The 19,562-nt window shown below is 39.7% G+C and overlaps 1 protein-coding gene across 1 annotated transcript in view; it reads right to left on the reverse strand.

Annotated features, from left to right (window-relative positions):
• Window positions 1-19,562, reverse strand: part of nomo (nodal modulator) — a 60,856-nt gene that overhangs the window by 21,218 nt on the left and 20,076 nt on the right. Inside the window, exons 13-20 of the mRNA XM_063059069.1 lie at window positions 17,721-17,862; window positions 13,489-13,620; window positions 13,248-13,384; window positions 12,211-12,298; window positions 8,413-8,476; window positions 8,222-8,317; window positions 4,921-5,130; window positions 2,791-2,873 (exon numbers count right to left, since the gene is read on the reverse strand). Coding sequence (XP_062915139.1) covers window positions 2,791-2,873; window positions 4,921-5,130; window positions 8,222-8,317; window positions 8,413-8,476; window positions 12,211-12,298; window positions 13,248-13,384; window positions 13,489-13,620; window positions 17,721-17,862 — 952 coding nt within the window. The remainder of the gene's footprint in view (window positions 1-2,790; window positions 2,874-4,920; window positions 5,131-8,221; window positions 8,318-8,412; window positions 8,477-12,210; window positions 12,299-13,247; window positions 13,385-13,488; window positions 13,621-17,720; window positions 17,863-19,562) is intronic.

Consider the following 19,562-nt stretch of genomic DNA (forward strand, 5'->3'; position numbering starts at 1 on the left):
GAGGTCTGGAAGACCAAGAAAACTTTCTGAGAGTACTGCTCGTAGGATTGCTAGAAAGTCAAATCAAAACCCCCGTTTGACTGCAAAAGACCTTCAGGAAGATTTAGCAGACTCTGGAGTGGTGGTGCACTGTTCTACTGTGCAACGTCACCTGCACAAACATGACCTTCATGGAAGAGTCATCAGAAGAAAACCCTTCTCGCGTCCTCACCACAAAATTCAGCATCAGAAGTTTGCAAAGGAATATCTAAATAAGTTTAATGCATTTTGGAAACAAGTCCTGTGGACCGATGAAGTTAAAATAGAACTTTTTGGCCGCAATGAGCAAAGGTATGTTTGGAGAAAAAAGGGTGCAGAATTTCATGAAAAGAACCCCTCTCCAACTGTTAAGCACGGGGGTGGATCAATCATGCTTTGGGCTTGTGTTGCAGCCAGTGGCATGGGGAACATTTCACTGATAGAGGGAAGAATGAATTCAATTAAATACCAGCAAATTCTGGAAGCAAACATCACATCATCTGTAAAAAAAAAAGCTGAAGATGAAAAGAGGATCGCTTCTACAACAGAATAATGATCCTAAACACACCTCAAAATCCACAATGGACTACCTTGAGGCGCAAGCTGAAGGTTTTACCATCGCCCTCACAGTCCCCCGACCTAAACATCATCGCAAATCTGTGGACATACCGCAAAAGAGCAGCGCATGCAAGACGGCCCAAGGATCTCACAGAACTAGAAGCCTTTTGCAAGGAAGAATGGGCGAAAATCCCCCAACCAACAATTGAAAGACTCTTAGCTGGCTACAGAAAGCGTCTACAAGCTGTGATACTTGCCCGGGGGGGGGATGTTACTACCTACTGACCATGCAGGGTGCCTGAACTTTTGCTTCGGGCCCTTTTCCTTTTTTGTTATTTTGAAACTATAAAAGATGGAAATAAAGAAGTAATCTTGCTTAAAATATTGAAGAAATGTGTCATCTTTAACTTTATGCCTTTTGGAAATCAGGTCATCTTTTACTCGTTTAGTTATTCACAGTAACAAAAATTTTGGCCGGGGTGCCCAAACTTTTGCATGCCACTGTACATATTTTGAACATATCAAATATCCTATCCTTCACCTTGAAACAATTCTATTTAATAATTCCACCATAAATGCAACTTTTAATCCAACACAGGTTATTATAATTTTTAGTCATTCAATGTTGCAAAAATACGTTGTCACGACGGAAAACTTGGGAGTGCAAATTGCCCAAACCACAGCGATAATTTTTGGACACACATCAGCAGTTGCAAACATAATTTATTTGATCAGCAAAACTAGTGCATTCAGAATTTTAACTGAAATCTTTAAATGTTCCTAAAAATCATTGATCCTGCCCTGTAGTACCCCAGAAAAGTTGAGTGACTAACTTTACTTGTAATTCAATAAATTGATGTCAAAAGAGAAGGGATATTAGCAACTGGAACTTTCAACGAAATACTAACTAGTGAACTTAAGTAACAACCTTACTTGAACTAAAATAAGTATTTCAGTAATGTTCATCATCATTACATACATCAACATTTAAAATTTGAGCCATTTTCCTTCTTAACTCGAGTATTAACAAAATGTCACTATTCAAAATATCAGTTTTCTAACAAAGTTTATTCTAGCATGTACATGCAACTACTTGAAACGGGTGTGCAGACAAATGAATGCTTGCCATTTCCAGCCCTTGAATCTCATTAAACCAATTCTCAAACCAGAGCATCTAAAATCCACCTGCATTTTTGTTAATTATACTGTGTTATTACATTTGAGATATCCAACTCTGGACTTTTGAAAAAACCTGATATTAGCATATCTGGTCAAATTCTGCACAGATAATAAATTATAACATCAATTATTCAGGAACAGCATCTTCCCATCTGCCATCTGACTTCTGAGTGGACATTGAACCCATGAACACCATCTCAGTACTGTTCTATTTCTGTTTTTGTACTACTTATTTAACTATTTCAGAGAGAGACAGAGACTTACTGTACTTCCTCTTTTATGTATTTCATTGTGCTGCTGCCGCAAGACAAATATCATAACATACAGTATGCTGGTGATATTAAACCTGATTCTGATAACAGTAAAAATCTGTATATTATTTACGTATAAATTACTAGACATATCAAGTCCTATGTACATCTAAGCAGCCTATAAAGATCAGACAGCTAACAAGAGTACATTACGTTTCAGCTTGTGGCTCAGAGGTGCTATACTATATTCTAATTATAATTAATTCCAATTCATCTCTAAAATAACTAATAACCTTCTTTAATAGGAAGATTAAACAATTAAACAGTTCAATTTTTTTTTTAACTCTGGTTAATAAAATTTCAGATTTCTGCAGTGTCTGCTTTATTGCCTTCCTCAGTCAATCTAGGAGGACAAGCCATTTTCAAACAATTATTCTTCTACAACCTACCAAACCCACCCCTGCACATCTGTTGTGGCAGAACATTCCTGTGGAAACAGTTGATGACACTTACTTCCAAGTCATAAATCAGTGGTTTCAAGCCCACTGCAGAGATTTGATTACATAAATACAGATTGACCCAACAGGGCAGTACTGTAAGAAAATAGCTTTAGAGATCAGACATTAATCCAAAGTGTTGAAAAGATCCTAACTCAGTGCACATTTAACCTGTGTGTTTTACCAAGCGGATGCAAACGATAGCAAGGACGGATATAATCAAGTGCAAAATAAGAAATTTTTTTCTAACTTTACTATTTAATATTTCAAGCTTATCAAAAGGTTACCTCCAGTAATGACTGCCTCCACTGATGGAGGGTAGAAGAGAAGTTCCTTTGATGAGGGTGTGACTGTAATCTTTTCTCCAGCTCTACCAGAAAATCCAAACAATTGCAACATTAGAGTTAGCAGGATCTACACATCCAAAATAATATGGTTAGACGGAGGAGCCTTGTGATACATTAGATCATAAAACTTAAATGTCAAGCAGTAGAGAATTGTAAAACTAATCTTTGCAGAAAAAGGACAATCTATTTTATGCTTTGAACATATGAACAAACTTCTAGTTAAAGCCAACTCAAATTAAATTACTCAGGAGGTTTAAGACAAAGGAATAAGACCAGACCAATGACATAGAAATGACCATGAAACTAAAGGATTGCCACAAAATAAACTTATCTGGTTCAATTATGTCCTTCAGGGAAGGAAATCTGCCATCCATGCCACATCCGATTAACAAATATCACCAGACCTATAGTAATATAATTGCCTCTTTGCTGCTTTATGAATAGTTGAGCAAACTATTCAGTTGTATCATAACTGCTCAATGGTTGAACCAGATGGCTTCTCAAGGCCACTTAAGCCAACACCAAAATCCTCCACTATGATGAATTTTTTTTTTAAGTTAAAATGGCCTGAAGAAACAGAAATTCATTTGCCCCTTCAATATTGGCACACTTAAGTTTACATCTTTTCATCCGTTTATATACACATACTGAAAATACTTAAATACACATTTCACAAGGTTTCCAAAATTCACCACACAAACTGCAAAGAACAAATTGATGTTAAGAAAATCCCTCGTCAATTAGAAAAATATATAGCAAAATAGTTTAAAAGTAAATCAGTGATTATTCAGAAATATGCTTTGCATATAAGGAGCTTAGGAGAATCAATGGCGTCTAGCAGGGAGTCCTTTGTTTGCATCTTCAAAAACAGCTCTATTTCCATCTTTAATATCTCTATTTTTCCCTTTCAGGGTTCTTTTGAAGACCCCGACCTGGTGTTACACGCTGACTAGTTTTTTGTGGGAATGGGACCTGCTCTTGGGGTTCCACAACTGGCTGTTATTCAGCATGCCAAGGGCGTGGCCCAATAGCTTCACTCGCCTTCGGAGGTCCGAGATTTTGTGACTCTGGAGACAGGGGGATCAGAGGTCGGTGTCTGGGCAGGAGATCGGTGTGTCGTGGGAGATGGAAGCTCTAATGCTGTGTGCCCAGAGACCCGAGATCTTTGGACAGAGCTCGCAAAAAGTGACACAATGGACTTTTAACATCATAAACCAGCAAGTTGTTTGTTACTTCTCCCCTCTCGCTTTGAAACGGAGACGTCTCTCTCTCCCTTATTAGGAGGAGAGAGAGAGCCTGTGGTATGTCAAATGCCAGGTGAACAAGTAGTCTTTGGAGTACTCCAAGTCTGTGTCTTTGCTGTTGCTTTGCTCACGCTTGAGTGCTCAGTGGTGGGTGCCGATGCTTTTTTCTGCCGGTGGGATGAGTGGTGATCATTGCTTGCTGCAGCTTACATGCGGGAGGGAGGGAAGCTGGGGGGACTTTGGGCTTTTAACATTTAACTGTCATTCATTCTTTGGGGCACACCTCTGTTTTTCACGGATGGTTGCAAAGAAAAAGCATTTCAGGATGTTTATTGTACACATTTCTCTGACATTAAATGTACCTTTGAAAGCAATCTACATGAAGAAGAAATTTTTCCATTTTTGGAATAGATCTTAAGCAGCAATTTATAGACAAGACCATTCCCACAGACTATTTAATAGAATCAAGTGCAATAAATGGAAGATATTCAAAGAATCTGGCTAAAATCTGATAAGATGTTTAACTTAATAAATTGACAAAATTGTGCTCATAAATCATAGTTAAACATAAATCACCCTACCTCTGGTGAAGAAGGTTGCATTAATGCTTGCAATGCATACAACAAGCGAGATTCTTTTGTCATTTATATTCATATTCTAAAATTGAAATCGCAGCCAGCTGATTTTCTTGCTCAATTTCACATTTTTAATGTAAAATGAAAATTGCAGTGCCTTTTTCTCTTTTCTTATGTTTTAAATTACTATATATAAGCAATAGGAAAACCCTCAACACAACTGTGGATTATTAATTACCATAAGACCTTACCTTGCCCAGTATGAAAATTCATAAACAAAAGGTCCTGCAAGCTCCTCCACTATTTCCTGAGCTGGAGGCTCTCTTTCCACATCCTTCTGGCCCTTCCTTTCACGCTCAAGTTTACGGGCTTCTATTTCTGCTAGCTGCTGTTCTCGTCGTTGCTCCTGATGAGACTTCAAAGGTCCCAAGACCAAAGCAGGCTCACTATCAATTGACGATCTATGGAGGGGAGGAAGGAAAAACAGTAATGAAGCAGAAAGAAGTTATGAGCACTAGAATTATTTAAAGGAAGCTTTGTATATACTGAATTTCAACAGGTTTACTAAAGATGCTATGTCATCAATTATTTTGAATTCAAAGCAGTCTCAATAATCCAAAGGACCCTCCCCCCACACTCCAACTCAACAACACTTAAAATGTTAATTAGCAATACGTGTGGCATTCTTCCAGTCAAGAAATTTTCACTCATGCTGTGCCTAATCAACTAACGGTTATAAACTGGTACAGCAATACATTTCTAATTATTTCTTGGTTATCAATTTGGTAAACATTACATTCCCAAAAATTCAGAACATGTCAATTTTTTTGCCGATACTACTTAATCAGCTATATATTGCTAGCATTTGTTGTGTTTTACTTCAAAGATGCCTATTTTTCAAAATCAAGGCACAAGATAAGGTTTAAGTTACTGGACTAACATGGGGTAGCTTAGTAGCATAGAGGTTAGTGTAATTCTTTACAGCACCAACAACCTGGGTTCCTGTGACTGTATTGGTTTCCTCCAGTTGCTGCAGTTTCCTCCCACATTCCAAAGACATATGGATTAGCTGATTAATTGATCACACGGGTATAATTGGGCAGTATGGGCTTGTGGGCCGAAAGGGCCTGTTGCTGTGCTGTACTCCGAAATAAAGTCAACAGTTGAGCATCAGGCGTTACTAATCTGAGGATTAGTAGTCTAGTCTGAGGATTAGTAGTCTAGTCTGAGGATTAGTAGTCTAGTCTGAGGATTAGACTACTCCTCTGTAGATACAACATCAACTCACACTAACTAACTGGAATAAGAAGCTAGAACCATTTGAAAAATACACTGCAGATACAGTAAGTGCAATAAAACAGCACCTGCCTAGTCATCAACCTCTGCTACCAAGGACAAGAACATTCAGTCAATGGTAACACCACCTCCTATAGGTTTGCCTCCAGTTTGAACACTATCCTGATTTATCTTCCAGAAATAGTAGGGGACAGAGGGTCCAGTGAGATGGAGGAACTGAGCGAAATACATGTTAGTAGGGAAGTGGTGTTAGGTAAATTGAAGGGATTAAAGGCAGATAAATCTCCAGGGCCAGATGGTCTGCATCCCAGAGTGCTTAAGGAAGTAGCCGAAGAAATAGTGGATGCATTAGTGATAATTTTTCAAAACTCTTTAGATTCTGGACTAGTTCCTGAGGATTGGAGGGTGGCTAATGTAACCCCACTTTTTAAAAAAGGAGGGAGAGAGAAACCGGGGAATTATAGACCGGTTAGCCTAACGTCGGTGGTGGGGAAACTGCTGGAGTCAGTTATCAAAGATGTGATAACAGCACATTTGGAAAGCGGTGAAATCATCGGACAAAGTCAGCATGGATTTGTGAAAGGAAAATCATGTCTGACGAATCTCACAGAATTTTTTTGAGGATGTAACTAGTAGAGTGGATAGGGGAGAACCAGTGGATGTGGTATATTTGGATTTTCAAAAGGCTTTTGACAAGGTCCCACACAGGAGATTAGTGTGCAAACTTAAAGCATTGGGGGTAAGGTATTGATGTGGATAGAGAATTGGTTAGCAGACAGGAAGCAAAGAGTGGGAATAAACGGGTCCTTTTCAGAATGGCAGGCAGTGACTAGTGGGGTACCGCAAGGCTCAGTGCTGGGACCCCAGTTGTTTACAATATATATTAATGACTTGGATGAGGGAATTAGATGCAGCATCTCCAAGTTTGCGGATGACACGAAGCTGGGCGGCAGTGTTAGCTGTGAGGAGGATGCTAAGAGGATGCAGGGTGACTTGGATAGGTTGGGTGAGTGGGCAAATTCATGGCAGATGCAATTTAATGTGGATAAATGTGAAGTTATCCACTTTGGTGGCAAAAATAGGAAAACAGATTATTATCTGAATGGTGGCCGATTAGGAAAAGGGGAGGTGCAACGAGACCTGGGTGTCATTATACACCAGTCATTGAAAGTGGGCATTCAGGTACAGCAGGCGGTGAAAAAGGCGAATGGTATGCTGGCATTTATAGCAAGAGGATTCGAGTACAGGAGCAGGGAGGTACTACTGCAGTTGTACAAGGCCTTGGTGAGACCACACCTGGAGTATTGTGTGCAGTTTTGGTCCCCTAATCTGAGGAAAGACATCCTTGCCATAGAGGGAGTACAAAGAAGGTTCACCAGATTGATTCCTAGGATGGCAGGACTTTCATATGAAGAAAGACTGGATGAACTAGGCTTGTACTCATTGGAATTTAGAAGATTGAGGGGGGATCTGATTGAAACATATAAAATCCTAAAGGGATTGGACAGGCTAGATGCAGGAAGATTGTTCCCGATGTTGGGCAAGTCCAGAACGAGGGGTCACGGTTTGAAGATAAAGGCGAAACCTTTTAGGACTGAGATTAGGAAAAACTTCTTCACACAGAGAGTGGTGAATCTGTGGAATTCTCTGCCACAGGAAACAGTTGAGGCCAGTTCATTGGCTATATTTAAGAGGGAGTTAGATATGGCCCTTGTGGCTAGGGGGATCAGAGGGTATGGAGGGAAGGCTGGTGCAGGGTTCTGAGTTGGATGATCAGCCATGATCATAATAAATGGCAGTGCAGGCTTGAAGGGCCGAATGGCCTATTCCTGCACCTATTTTCTATGTTTCTATGATTTAGAAATATATTACTGTTTCTTCATCATCACTGCCACAAAATTCTGGAACATTGCAGTCTATCTTCACTAGATGGACTGCAGTGGCTCAAAACATGACTCATTGCCATACATAATTTCTTAGAGATACCTTGCTCAACATTTATGTATGGTTTAATTTATTTCTGCAGATCTAAGATGTACACAAATTTGCTAGATATGAGAAAAAATTAATGGCAGACAAATCACTGAACTCTAAGCAATAACATGCCTTAAGAGTGGCTGCAATCCAATTACAAAGTCATATACCCTATAAAAGCAAAATCCAATTGTTATTTTTCACATTGAAAAATTATGTAATTTCTAACACAGAGCTGGAACAGCAAAGAGTTTAATAAGATTAGTCTTTGGCTGCTCTTACCTGATAGTAACCGTGACATCCGTTAATTTATCTGTCACGATAGCACCGAGTGCATGATGTCGAGTCGCTGTTAAGGTTAATATGGTGGGTGCTGCTCTAATAAACAAATAGTAGAATAATAGCTTTGAGAATTAATGATAAATATATTAAACATATTGGTGTTGCGTTAGCAAAGAGGCTTCAATACTTACGTGTCATAGATGTAAAATTCTTGTTCAAATTGATGGCATGATCGAGGGGTTACCTTATAGACACCTGGCAACAGAATTTTATAGATAAAGATCTCACACTTCGCATTGGGTTACAAGACATATTTTATGCTAAAATATGTTATTCTATATAACATTCTATATATTACCAAGTTGATGATTATCATAGCAGAATCAGTACCAGACTAAATAGGAAAGGGGTAGAGTCCTGGCAGGGAAAGGTCTTGTGGAAACCTGGACTAAGTGGGGACACCGTGAGGACCTATGATATTGTCAAGGAAACTACAGATTTCCTAGGACTTGTGAGTAATTAGAAACAAGGAAATTTTGTAAGTTATGAACTAATCAGCTTCAATGTCGGTAAGTTGTTTTTTCTTTACTGGTTACTTTAATAACAAACATTAAATACACAATGTTTTTCCAACAAGTGCTACCTAAATCCATGTTTTATCAGTTTCCATGTGTTAATGTGCGAAGAATTGCAGCACAAACGATGGCAATCTTAATTTTTCCTCCCTTGCATCCAGTGTGTTACTGCTGAGACCGTTGTTGTTTGTCATCTATATCACTGATCTGGATAATGTGTTAAACTGGATCAGCAAATTTGCAAATGACACCAAGGCTGGGGGTGTAGTGGACAGTGAGGAAAGTCATCAGAGCTTGCATCTGGATCGGGACCAGCTGGAAAAGCGAGCTCTATAATGGCAGATGAAATTTAAACAAAGACAAGTGTGAAGTGTTGCACTTTGGGAGAACAAACCAGGTTAGGACTTGCACAGTAAGGAGGAATGTAGTAGAAGAGACGGATCTGGGAATACAGATCCATAATTCCTTGAAAGTGGCATCTTGGGTAAACAGGATTGTAAAGAAAGCTTTTGGCACTTTGGCCTTCATAAATCAAAGTACTGAGTACAGGAGTTAACATGTTATGTTGAGGTTACATAAGATGGTAAGATTGAAAGAGTGCAGAGAAAATTTACAAGGATATTGCCAGGAACTTGAGAATCTGAGTTACATGGAAAGGTTGAATAGGTTAGACTTTATTTCCTACACCACAAAAGAATATGAGAATATTTGATAGGGGTATACAAAATTATGAGGGATATAGATAGTGTAAACTGAGTTTGGGCGAGTCTAGAACTAGAGGCCGTGGGATAAGGGTGAAAGCTGAAATGTTTAAGGGGAATTATGAGGGGGAACTTCTTTACTCAAAGGGTGGTAAGAGTGTGGATTGAGCTGCCAGTGGAAGTGGTGGATGCAGGTTCAATTTCAACACTTAAGAGAAATTTGGATAGGTACATGGATGGGGTGGGAGATGATATAGAGGGCTGTGGTCCAGACACAGGTTGATGGGACTAAACAGATTAGTAGTATGGCACAGGATTTCAAGAGAATAGAGCCAAATGCCTGAAGGGTGTCTGCAATTATTGTTATGGTAGGGTGAAAAAGAGGTGGGTGGGCATGGGGAAACTAGCTGTTGTAAAAAAAGAAACACCGGATGACAGGGAAATTGGATATGTCAGTTAAAATGAGAATGTTAAATTGGATACTTTTGGGGGCAAGAACTAATGTAGGTCAGAAAGTGTGCACTTAATGAATTTGGGGCTCAGCATAGTCGATTTGGGTATCAGAGTACTGTATGATCAAGGGAATGGCGGTGTAAGGAAAAGGTCTCTCGACAAAAAAGAAGGTAAACTGCCCCAAAATCAAATTTAGACAAATACTTAATATTACATAACTATATTAATAAAAGGGGCAAGGATGATGTCTAAGAACAAGAATAAAAAGTCCGCTTCGAAGGCTGATAAACATAAAGAGACGCAGCAAGGCGACGGGCCTAGCTCCCCCACGGCAAGCCAGGACGGAGATAATGAGGGGGAATCGGTGACTCTGTCTTTGATTCTCGGAGAGATTCGCGAGTTCCGACAAGATAACAGCAAACAGCTGGAAGATATTAAAGGAGAAATAGTAAAAACTAACTCGCGGATAGATGAAGCCAAAGTGAGGATTGTTGGAATTGAAGAGAAGCTACAAAACGCCGAGGAAGTGATAGCAGAAATGCTGAAGCTACAAGACCAACTCCAGTGGAAACTAATAGATCAAGGCGGCCGCTCGAGAAGGGAAAATGTGAGGATCTACGGAGTTCCCGAAGGAACCGAAGGTAAACCCGGATTGATGATTCCCTTTGTGGAGAAGCTGCTTAGACAGAACCTTGATATACCGGCCGCAAAAGACCTACAGATAGAAAGGGCTCACCGCACGTTGGCACCACAGCCTCCAGCAGGTGCCCAGCCCAGATCGATTCTGATCAGATTTCTCAGTTACAGAACGAAGGAAGAGGTGCTTACAAGAGCATGGCAAAAGAAAGGTTTCATGTGGAACAACTGCAAAATCAGTTTAGACCACGACTACGCACCGGGGATTCTTGCCAGACGGAAGGAATATACGGAAACACGGAGAGTCCTGAAGGAAAACAACATCAGATTCCAGACCCTGTATCCAGCTCGGCTGAGAGTCTTTTACGACGAAGGGACAAAAACTTACGCTACGGTGGAGGAGGCAACGTTGGACCTGGCGGACCGGGGACTACCTATTAAAGTTATCACCCAACCGGAGTCGCTACTGGAGAGGATTCGGCAGAAGTCGTGGCAGTTAGTGGGGCGAGGACGCTCCACTCGAACCAGAGTGTCAAACTACAAGGAAAAGCTGCAAATATTCAGACGCGAATGTACAGACAATACAGATTAATTAAGAGAAATGACTGAAAAGAGTAAATCGGACTTAAAAGTAAAATGAAAACTGGTAACTGAAAATAAACTAGGCGGAATAACTTGAATTATAGTAATATGGTCGAGACATAAATAGGAGAAAATTCTTTATGATTATTCAAACTGCTGAGGGCCCTCTAACACAGGGTGAAGATAGAGGTTATCCCTCTGAACTGAGGCAGGTCGGTGCTCAGGCCTCACTGTGGGAAGTCGGGAAAAATTTTCAAATTTTCAGAGTACTGTATGATTAGAACTTGATATAAATGATGGGAGGCTGCAAGGATATGTTGAACAGAGATGTTGATGGAAGTTGAAAGTAATGGCCTTGCTTTTTTCTGAGTGTTCAGCTGAAAGAAATAAGACAAACAGCTACTTATCTCTGTCAGCCAAGAAATGGTTGAGGAAATTCTGAGTAGTTTTCAGAACACAAAACAAAACCTCCAGAAACCGGTGCATGTGGATCAATTTTCTGAAGAGCAGCTGTTTATTGATTTGATGGGGCCGCACGGTCGTATAGCAGTTAGTGCAATGCTATGACAACACCAGCATCGGGGTACAATTCCCAATGACTAGGAGTATATACGTTCTCCCCATGACCACGTGGGTTTCCTCCAGGTGCTCTGGCTTCCTCCCACATTCCAAAGATGTAGGGGTTAGGGTTAGTAAGTTGTGCATTTGTTATTTTGTCACCAGAAGTATGGCAACACTTGTGGGCTGCTTACAGCATATATTCAGACTACATTGGTCATTTTGATGCAAATGATGCTTTGCACTGTATGTTTCGATGGTTGCATATACATGTCACAAATAAAGCTAATCTTATCTCTTACCTTCTGCACAGTACTTTGGAACATATTCCTATATTAAAGTGTGATATAACCACCCATTGGTTTGTAATGGTTTCTTAGGAAATTCCATCAGAATGGAAAATCAAAAAGGATAAAGTTTTGTAATATTTTTTTGAGCCAAGGAGCAATAACAGAATCTTCTACTTAACACAAAGATCTTATACCTGGTTTAGAGAGACAAAATCTGTTCACTCCTTTTGTGAGATTATATACACCGACATTTTCTGGGCCACTTCCATCTTGGTAGAACTCCTAAAATACAAACAGTAGGAAGAACAATCTTAAGCACCAGTCAAATGTAACATGCGAAACCCAGTGCTAAAACCTAGGAAAAATTATGCAATATAACCATTTGAAGTAACCATCTTATTTGTTTAATCACCTCTCAATAAGATATGTAAGATATTGCTGCCATACTTCTTACTAACTCTAACCTGTATGTTTTTGGAAAGCGGGAGGAGACTGGAGCACCAAGCGGACACCCACATGGTCACAGGAGAATGTGCAAACGACTTGCCGACAATGGCAGGAATTAGTCCCCGATCTTCCGATGCTGGTACTATAAAGTGTTACACTAACCGCTATGCTGCTCTGCCTCCATGATCTTAAACCAGACATAGATCATAGATCAGCAGTGAGAGATTTAAAAAGAACATCAGTGTACTTTCCTCAATCAAAAAAGGTATTTGAAATGAGCTGCCAAAAATAGTGGTTGAAGTAGGCATATTAGCAATATTTAAAAGCCATCTAGAAATTTAGAGAACTATGTGCCAAATGCAGGTTTATAGTACTAGCTTGCTGAGCAACACAGTCAACATGAAGAAGCAAAGCTGTAGGGCTTGTTTCCATGCTCTATGACTATGACTCCAAATGTTAAAGATATGCAAGGGATTTATGAAAATATCTCTCGATGATCAACTATGACAGATCTAAGAATGTTCTTTCCTTTGGCTGAAGTGTCTACACCCAAGACTCACATAGGGTAAGGGGCTCCCATTCAGGATAGAAATGGAAAGTTTTTTTTCCCCCCTAATCAGACTGTACTACCTTTGCCATCTCTACTTAAAAGGACATGGTGACTCTATTGCTGAACAGATTCATGAAAAATGAGCTGCAGATTTTAGTTAGTAAAAGAATCAAGGTTATTTGAGCTACTACAGGAAGGGAGGGCTGAGGTAATTTTAAAAAAAATGCCCCTTACCAATGTAATTGCATGTGAGAGTGTACATCGAAGCATGTAACCTGTCTGTTTGAACTCTATGCCGGACAAATCCCGGTCCACAACCTCCAGCTCCAAAGAACGGTTTTTCCAGCACCATTCGTCATGAACAATATTCACTGCAAAATAAAAAACACAGCAAGGCAACAATATTCACCTGAATGAATTACTTGCCTACAAACACCCCTGAGGAAATTAGTGCAACCAGACGTAAAATTCTTACCTTTGTATTTCCCAGGTAAGATGTCATTAAAAGTGAATAGCACAGAGTCAGCACTTCCCGAGAGCTGCAAGCTTTGCTTCTCACCATGACGACTTAAAGGTTGAAGGGTCACAGTTAAATCACCACAGGAATCTTAATGAAAAGGGATCAACTCATTAAAATAAATTAAAACACTTAAAAAAAAAACTTGCTCATACTTAATGCTATTACTGCAGTAATTTTATTATAGGAAAGCACAGAAAATTTTATCTGTTCTTCCAAGAAACAGATGAAAAACAAAGACTAGAGCATAACCGAACTATCTTCTGACCCGAGTCTCAAAGACATTTGAAGAGATCATTGTTCACTATCCTGCACCATATACAGTGAAGCACAAAATTGTGTTCACTATCCTATACTGTATAAATGTCTAACCATATCCTGTAAATAATAATTGCAATCTCCTTTAAAGTACAAAACCATAAATCATATTCTTGCAGAAATCCTTTCAAGGAATATTTGAAAAAATAACAGCGTATAATTGGAGAAATACAGACATATTTGAAGTTCAAAGTAAATTTATTATTAAAGTACATATATATCACCATATACAACCCTGAGATTCATTTTTTGCAGGCATATTCAACAAATCTATAGAATAATACCCATGTAAGAATCACTCGGGTATTCAACCAGCATGCAGAAGACAACTGCAAATACAAAAAAAATAATAAGTAAGCAGTAAGCATTGAGAACATGGAGATGAAGAGTCCTTGAAAGCGATTCCATAGGTTATGGAAACATTTTAATGATAGGGCAAGTGAAGTTAAGTAAGGTTATCCACTTTGGTTCAAGAGCCTGATGGTTGAGGGGTAGTAACTGTTCCTGTACCTGGGGGCAGGTCCTGAGGCTTCTGTACCTTCTCCCTAATGGCAGTGGTGAGAAGAGAACATGTTCTGGATAGTGGGGGTAAGGGAGTCCCTGATGATGGATGCTGCTTTCCTGTGACAACGTTTCATGTAGATGTACTCAATGGTGGGGAGGGCTTTACTTGTGATGGACCAGGCCGTACCCACCACTTTTTGTGGGATTTTCTGTTTAAGGGCTTTGGTGTTTCCATACCATGCTGTGGTGCAGCCAGTCAATATACTCCCCACTACACATCCACTGAAGCTTGTCAAAGTTTTAGATGTTATGCCGAATATCCGCAACTCCTAAGGAAGTAGAGGCATGCCGTGCTTTCTTCATGATTGCACTTACTTACTGGGACCAGGACAGGTCCTCCGAAAAAATAACACCAAGGAATTTAAAGTTGCTGGCCATCTCCACCTCTGATCTTCTGATAAGGACTGGTTCATACACCTCTGGTTTCCTTCTCCTGAAGTCAATAATCAGCTCCTTGGTCTTGCTGACATTGAGTGGGGGGTTGTTGTTGTGGCACCACTCAGCCAGATTTTCAATCTTCCTCCTCTGTGCTGATTCTCACCACTTTTGATTTGCCCATCAACAGTGGTGTTGTCACAAACTTAAATGTGGCACTGAAGCTGTACTCAACCTCCGTCATAAGTGTAAAGCAAGTAGAGCAAGGGGCTAAGCACATAGTCTTTGGTTCACCTGTGGAGATGGAGATCGTGGAGGTGAACCAACTGGGGTCTGCAAGTGAGGAAGTCAGTGATCCAATGGAGTACTGAGGCCAAGGTCTTGGAGCTCATTGCTTAGTTTTGAGGGGAAGGTGATATTGAATGCTGAGGTGTAGTCGATAACGAGCATCCTGATGTATGCACCTTTGCGGTCCAGATGTTCCAGGCTTGAGTGAAAAGCCATTGAAATGGCATCTGCTGTGAACTTACTGTTCCGGTAGGCCAATTGGAGCAGATCTAAGTCGCTTCTCAGGCAGGTGTTAATACGTATCATCACCAACCTTTCAAACCACTTCTTCGCTGTGGATGTAAGTGCTACTGGGCGATAGTCACATTCTACTTGGGCGCTGGTATAATTGAAGCCTGCTTGAAGCAGGTGGGTACCTCAGACTGCCAAAGCGAGAGGTTAAAGATCTCAGTGATCACTCCAGCCAGATGATCAGCGTAGGTCTTTAGTACTGGGCAGGCACCCAATCTAGGCCAATGCTTTTCGTGGGTTCACCCTCCTGAAGGCTGCGTGTATGTTGGCCCCGGAGACTGAAATCATAGAGTTATCGGGGGCTGTGGGAGTTTATGATGATTCCTCAATGTTTTGACAGTCAAAGTGAGCATAGAAAGCACTAAGCTCATCTGAAAGCAAAGCCCTGTTGTCACTTATGTTACTTGATTTAACTTTATAAGCAGTGATAGTATTAAGGTCCTACCACAACTGTCCAGCAACCTTCTTTGATTTAAGTTTAGTTCAGAATTGCCATTTCACCTATGACATGGCTTTCCGGAGATCATATCTGGACCCCTTGTAACTTTCTTAGTTACCAGACTTGAATGCCCCTGATCTGGCTCTCAGCAGATTGCAGTTCATCCAGGGCTTCTGATTGGGGAAAACTCTGAATGCTATTGCGAGGACACACTCGTCTAAAGCTATTCTAATAAAGTTCGCTACAACAATGGTGTATACCAGGTCAATTTTTTTCACGCACGAGTTCAGATGTGCCATGCAACTCTTGTACCCCCACAATTCTTGTAAAAATGTTAATACAGAACTCATGCGTGAATTGACACATGGAATGTAAAAGGCTGGCCACCCCTGGTGTATACATTCTGATCCACAGTCGAATCCTTGAACATGGCCCAATCCACTAGCTCGAAGCAATCCCATAGCCACTCCTCTGCATCCCACGATCACCTCTTTGTTGTCCTAATCTCTAGAGTTTTGCTCTTTAGCCTCTAACTATATGTAGGTAGGTAGAAGGACAGCCAAGTGATCCAACTTAACAAAATGCAGTCTGGGTAAGGAACAGTAAGCGTTCCCCATCTTAGTTGAGCTAATGTTTACCTTACCCAATTGTCCCCGATTACAAAGTTATTGATATGTTGACAAAGTAATATGAAGTAATTGAAGAATTTGTAAAACCTTTCTTGGTTCTCAATGTTTTTTTGACATTAGCTAATAATGTACTCTCACGTGGGGCCATAGATTCACAGAAAGTTTACAGTTTAGCAGGCTATTCTGTCAGTTGAGCCCATACTAAGCGATGAAGAGCAAACTATCTGAACCTCTCTGCAGTGTCTTGCAAATTATTTTCGTTCAGCCTTCCTTTAGAACATTTAAACCTCCTATACCACTACCCCAAACCACTGCATTCCAGATCATAATCACTTGCTGTTCAATAATTTCCACACACTGCTTTTGGTTGTTTCGGCAGGTCTCACCAATCTACATTTCTTGATCCTTACACAATGGGAACAGTTCCTCTCTTTTCACTCTGTTTAAATGTTTTGTTTAGGTTTCAAATACTTTTATCAGATCCCCTTGCATTCTCAGCAACACATCCCAAAAGCAGTCTAATTACAGCTTGGAAAAGGGGCATCTTATTACCTGATCCGACCTGTCTCAAAGAACTCAACGAGATGACATGGTAGCTAAGCCGCATTAATGGGAAGGTAAGTGGGACTACATAACTAAAATAATGACTAATGTGAGTTGTTCACCAATCCCTCAAGTAGGGCCTATAATAAGTAGAAAAGATCCAGACTGAGAAGAAAAAAGGACAGCTGTCAATCAGATGAAAACCTATCAAATTGTCAGTCTGATCTCAGGCCAGTGACTGTTTCATCTGACACTAGTTGTATAATCTCCCTAATTAACATTATGACTGCCACTTTTCAAAAGCCACTCATAATTCCTCAACTCCTTGAGCTATCTTGCAATCCTTCAGAAAAAGCTTAAAACTTATAAACTTAGATCACGATTCATCAGATCTTATGAAACTCTCATAAATAAAAGACAACGTAATCAAATATCTTTAGCTAAGAATTTCTGCCTTCTCTTCCAAATGTTCAAAATACAAGAAACTTTTACTATGTTTTCCTCAACTAACCATGAATGAACAAAAACAAAGCTAACAAATGTTGGTGACTTAATACCATATAAATATGCTTAGTATGGCAGGACTGTTTCACTAAATGTGGATAGAATTCTCTCTGTATTACTCATAGATTTTTAAAGTTCTAGAGTATTTGATCACAACACTGAATGTAAGGAGGTGGATGCAATTTTAGCAAAAATGCATTATTTTAACATGTCATACTTAACTCTAAGCATTCACTTACCCAGACATAGCACTTTTCCAGAAATAGATGCCATAAACTGGATGAAGGAAAGGTCTAATATGGGTGCATTTGTTACTGTAACTATATGAAACTTTGGTTTCAATGCAAGTCCTGCCTTTGCTTCCATTTCGCTGATAATAACCTATTGGAATTCAATATCAGTAACAAAGAAAATGTGTGTTAAGCGCAGTTTTTCCACTCATCAATACAGTATACCAGTCTATATTAAATTCTTCAGGTGTACATTACCTGCAGCATGCAGAGGTTATTAGTTTTACGGATCAGCCAAAGGAGGTCAAAAACGTTTGTGAAATTTAAAAACCTATTCATTCAATTAAATTAGCAATAACCCATCTTTTCTGATGGGTTAATCTAAAGAATGGGAATCACAATTACAATTCACATGTGCTGAGTTAACTCACTGCTACCAGAGGTAGTCTGATTGTTAATTAACCATTGTCCCTTAGCTACAAAATAAAAATCTGCATGAGTTCCAGTCTTACTTTTGAACCTAATCATGTCAACTGTTGATGGAGTAGCGGAGAGAGAAAGCTTAACTTCAACAACGTTAGCTGTCTATGCTGCTTCATCATTATACTTGAAGTTTATTGCAAGCAAGTTTTATAAATAGAAAACAAAGCTTAAGGCACTTGTTTGTAAATATAGGGATGACACAGTAGCGTAGTAGCTAGTGTAACGTTATCACAGCACCAGCAAACCAGGTTCAATTCCAACACTGTCTACAAAGAGGTTGTACATTCTCCCCATAGCTGTATGGGTTTCCTCCAGGTACTCCAGTTTCCACCACAAAGATGTACGGATTAGTAGGTTAATTGGCCACATTGGTATAATTGGCAGTGCAGGTCATTAGGCTGCACGGGCCTGTTACTGTGCTAGATTTCTAAATAAATAATTTTTTACATTATTACATTTACAAGTTTGGTCAAAAATTTAAATTCAAATACAACTCAATTATTGCTTTTAACATTTACAGGTATCCCCCACTTTTCGAAAGTTCGCTTTACGCCACTTCGCTTTTATGAAAGACCTACATTAGTACCTGTTTTCGCTAACCGAAAGGAATTCAAAGAAGATTTTCGCTTTTATGAAAAAAGGCAAAAAGTGAAAATAGCATTCAGCGTTTGTTTTACAGCAAGCTGTTATAGAGGCAGCACGCACACCGAACAGCGAGAGTGGCGCCACCAAGCGCCTTCCCTGGGAACTGCACTCAGCATCAAGCTACCATAGCTTTGAACTGTGTCTGTGAGCATCTGTGCTTTATCTCGATTTATTTTGTGCACCCGTTAGCAAGATGTGCCTTAAGGTATCAGAAAAGCCTAAGAGAGCTCGTAAGGGTGTTACACTTAGTGTAAAACTGAACATAATTAAGCGCTTCGATCATGGTGAACGAAATAAAGACATTGTGCGTGCGTTGAACTTGCCTGCGTCCACCATTCGTACTATTTACACACAGAGAGAAAGAATCTTGAAAGCTGCCAATGTTACTGTTGGTCGTGTATTTATCATATCATTCCTGCTTTTACTATATGTTAGTGTTATTTTAGGTTTTATGTGTTATTTGGTATGATTTGGTAGGTTATTTTTTGGGTTTGGGAATGCTCAAAGATTTTTCCTATATAAATTAATGGTAATTGCTTCTTCGCTTTATGCCATTTCGGCTTATGAAAGGTTTCATAGGAACGCTCTACTTTCGGATAGTGGGGGGAACCTGTATTGGTTTTCTTCATACTCACACCATGATCTTTGAATGTGCAAAAGTGTTACTAGATGGAAATGGAAAACTAAACATATGACAATAAATATGATTCCCAAGCTTAAAAA

This window comes from Mobula hypostoma, chromosome 9 (genome assembly GCF_963921235.1).
Source record: "Mobula hypostoma chromosome 9, sMobHyp1.1, whole genome shotgun sequence".
NCBI classification, from domain to species: domain Eukaryota; kingdom Metazoa; phylum Chordata; class Chondrichthyes; order Myliobatiformes; family Myliobatidae; genus Mobula; species Mobula hypostoma.